General features: G+C 39.2%; 1 protein-coding gene across 1 annotated transcript in view; it reads left to right on the top strand.

Moving 5' to 3' along the window:
• Positions 1 to 985: 985 nt before the first annotated feature.
• The window catches only part of spidr (scaffold protein involved in DNA repair), a gene marked incomplete at its 5' end in the record, with an annotated part of 11981 nt that continues 9972 nt past the window's right edge, over positions 986 to 2994 (top strand). The window contains 1 exon segment of the mRNA XM_014030119.1: positions 986 to 1144. Within this exon segment, the coding sequence (XP_013885573.1) occupies positions 986 to 1144 (159 nt within the window).

Raw genomic sequence — 2994 nt, 5'->3', positions numbered from 1 at the left:
CTTTTTTTGTATCGAAAAAATATCGAACCGTGAGACTAAATTATCGAACTGAACCGAATCGTGAATGTTCTGTATCGTTAAGCTTCTCCATTCATTAAGAATCATCTGGCTCAGTTTTAAATATCATAAAAATGTGCATCATCTGATTTTGGGGATTGTTTGTAAAGTAAACAACTGAGAATAATCTCGGTTAAGATGTTGGCTGACACCGCTATAAGTCATGCCAGGAATTTTATTTATGCATCTATTTTCAGGTCTCTAAAGACAAACTCAGACAGTCCTCGTGTTTGGCAGCAGAAAACATCGAGTCCCAATCAGGTGGTTGAAAATAACCTCGAACTTCTCCAGTGTCGAATGTGCACATGTGTACTGGTTTCTTTTTTTTTTTTAAATTTTCTTCTCTTCCCTGGTCATTGCTTGTCTAACTGGAGGATATGAACTCTTCTGTTTATTCTCAGTGTTTGTACGGGGCTGTGTCTGGACTTGACTCTGAGATACTGGAGCCTTCAGCAGTCTTAGCTCCCTGGGAGCAGAAATACTCAGCTCTTTGCTGCTTCATAACTTTGTAGGCTAAAGGTTTTTTCTGTCAGCAGCCTGTCTAAGCAGTCTCTGGCATTAACTTACAAATGCCAAGACTCCGACTTAACTGTGTCTTAGTGTGACACAGCAAACTGTTACATTTCATTATGGTAACTTTTTTTCTTTAAATCTGTAACACATCTGATTATGCAAGAAGTAAAATATGTAATCAGAAAAGCTCTTAAGTTACTTTTTTTAAATGTATCAGATTTATAAACTACATTTTAAACACCTAATGTCCAAGTTCAGCTCATGAGATAAACTTGTTGTGGTGCTTTTTGTTAGTTTCAAAGTGAAAACACCAAATTACAACTTAAAAATGTATAATAAATTTGAACACATATCTAGTTTTGCGTGACAGATTTGCGTTCACTGCATTGACGTCATCGTTTGTCTTCTCTCCCAGGTTGTGCGTTCTCGTCCAAGATGGCTGCGGGATCTTCAGCGTGGTCCAGCTCCAGCCTCTGACCTGCRGGGACGAGCTCCACCGGTTCTGCCAGCTGTGGCAGGGGAGGACCTGTGTGCTGAAAGGCATTAAAGTGGTGCAGCGGGTCACCAGAGAAAGGTGACACTCACATTCTCCTTTATCCACTCCTCAGCGTTGCTTTTTGTCAGATTTTGGAGTTCATCAAGTTCAGCCTGTCAGCAGCAGCAACTTGCAGAACGGTTTTCTGCTAAATGTGACGTTGGCTCATTAGCCATCTGGGATAACAGCCTCGGGTAAACGTCTGCTTGATAGATGATGATGAGTGTCCTGAAGAAGCCTCAAATCCTCATCTTAAACCTACATATCTGCTCAGTGATGTTTTGTTAAATCATTGAGTTACTTTTTTATATAAACACCCTTATTTACAACACAATGAGAACTTGATATTTGCTGCTCACATGAACCTGATTATGCTGTCCTGCCAGCAGTGTGACTGTGTTTACATGTAAAGTGATACCGAGGTACACACTCTATGTTCCTCGTGAGTTTCCATAATCGAGATCCAGGATTAGCTGCAGTTAGTAGAACTGACATGAGATCATTCAGAAGCTGGCAGGAGTATGTTTACATCCTTCCTATCTTCAATACCACTGCTGTCTATGATTTTTTTTTCTTGGTTATCTGTGGTTGCAGTGTGATGGGAGGGCTATATCCAGGGCTTTCACATGGGCCAGCGTAGGAGCTAAAGACACACACACATAGGGTTGTGTGAGTTCAAACAAGCATATTTGAATTTTCAAAAGATTAATCTTTCCTAGAAATCCACACTATAAAGAAATGGCTTGTCTTGTCACAGTTGCCTTCATTTCTCTTTGAGAGTTAACAAAGATTGACACTTTTCAGATATCTGTCTGATAAAAATGAAGCAGCAAACAGCAGCCGTTTATCTTTGTTTACCATAAAGACTAGACACAAAAATAAACAGCTACTCTGGTTCTGTGTAAAGTTAGGGAGAAAAACCACTCGCACACATCTCCAGGGCCTTGTCTCGTTTATAGTTAGTCAGAATTAGAAGTCTAAATTTATATATGTTCGAAGACATACTGTCCTTCCACATACATTAGATGAAGAGGTGTCTGTGGGGTGGTGATGCTTTTGGAAACTTCCAACCACACACTTAACATAAAGCACACACAGACCTTATAGCCATCCTACAGTCATCATCCTCTCACACATATGCTGCTTTCAGTTATTCTTACAGATAATAAATGTTTGTTTCATGTCAAGGTGCCGCTGTCCTTAACTCTGGGTAAGCTTGCTTCTCATCTGCTTCCACAAAGATCCAAAAATCAGCCACTGTTTCCTTTTGCTCTGCTGTGAGCTCTACCTAATGTCCAGTAAAACAGGTTTGTATTGTGTCAAGGTTAGTGCTCAATGCTTTTCAATAAAATAAGATTAGAACATTGAGGGTGAATTGTGACCTGACAGCGTCAGCTATTTATAATATCGAAATCTAAAATCTGAATCAGCAGGTCAGACTTTCTAGTGATCGGCCAGAAAACTGCAATCAGTGCACCCCTAGTTTCATGTGTGAATTATCCGACTGGTGCTTTTTTCTTATGAAAATCTGACCACATCAGACCATTAGTTTCCACACAAAAGAAGTATCAAAAGTTGTAGTTAGCTTAGTTTTTAGGTTATTTTTACGGTGTGACMAAAGCAGCTACAGCTCCGTCATTTCTCTACATAAGATGATTGTAGTTTATATATCTGGGATGAAAGGCAGTGAGAGATAAGGATTCCTTAATGARGCCTATAGTATTTTATGAGTCTTAACTAAATGAATGATTTTATATTTTGAGCTATCACCGCATAAGTTTGAACTAGGGGTGCACCGACTGCAGTTTTCTGGCCATCTTTAAAGGGGCAATATCATGTAAAATCAACTTTTTTTAGTTTTATATCATGTTATAATGTTATACTCTCAT

Source organism: Austrofundulus limnaeus, unplaced genomic scaffold (genome assembly GCF_001266775.1).
Source record: "Austrofundulus limnaeus strain Quisiro unplaced genomic scaffold, Austrofundulus_limnaeus-1.0 Scaffold6, whole genome shotgun sequence".
NCBI classification, from domain to species: Eukaryota; Metazoa; Chordata; class Actinopteri; order Cyprinodontiformes; family Rivulidae; genus Austrofundulus; species Austrofundulus limnaeus.
Note: the sequence above shows the minus strand (reverse complement) of the source record. Positions and strands in the feature narration are given on the sequence as shown.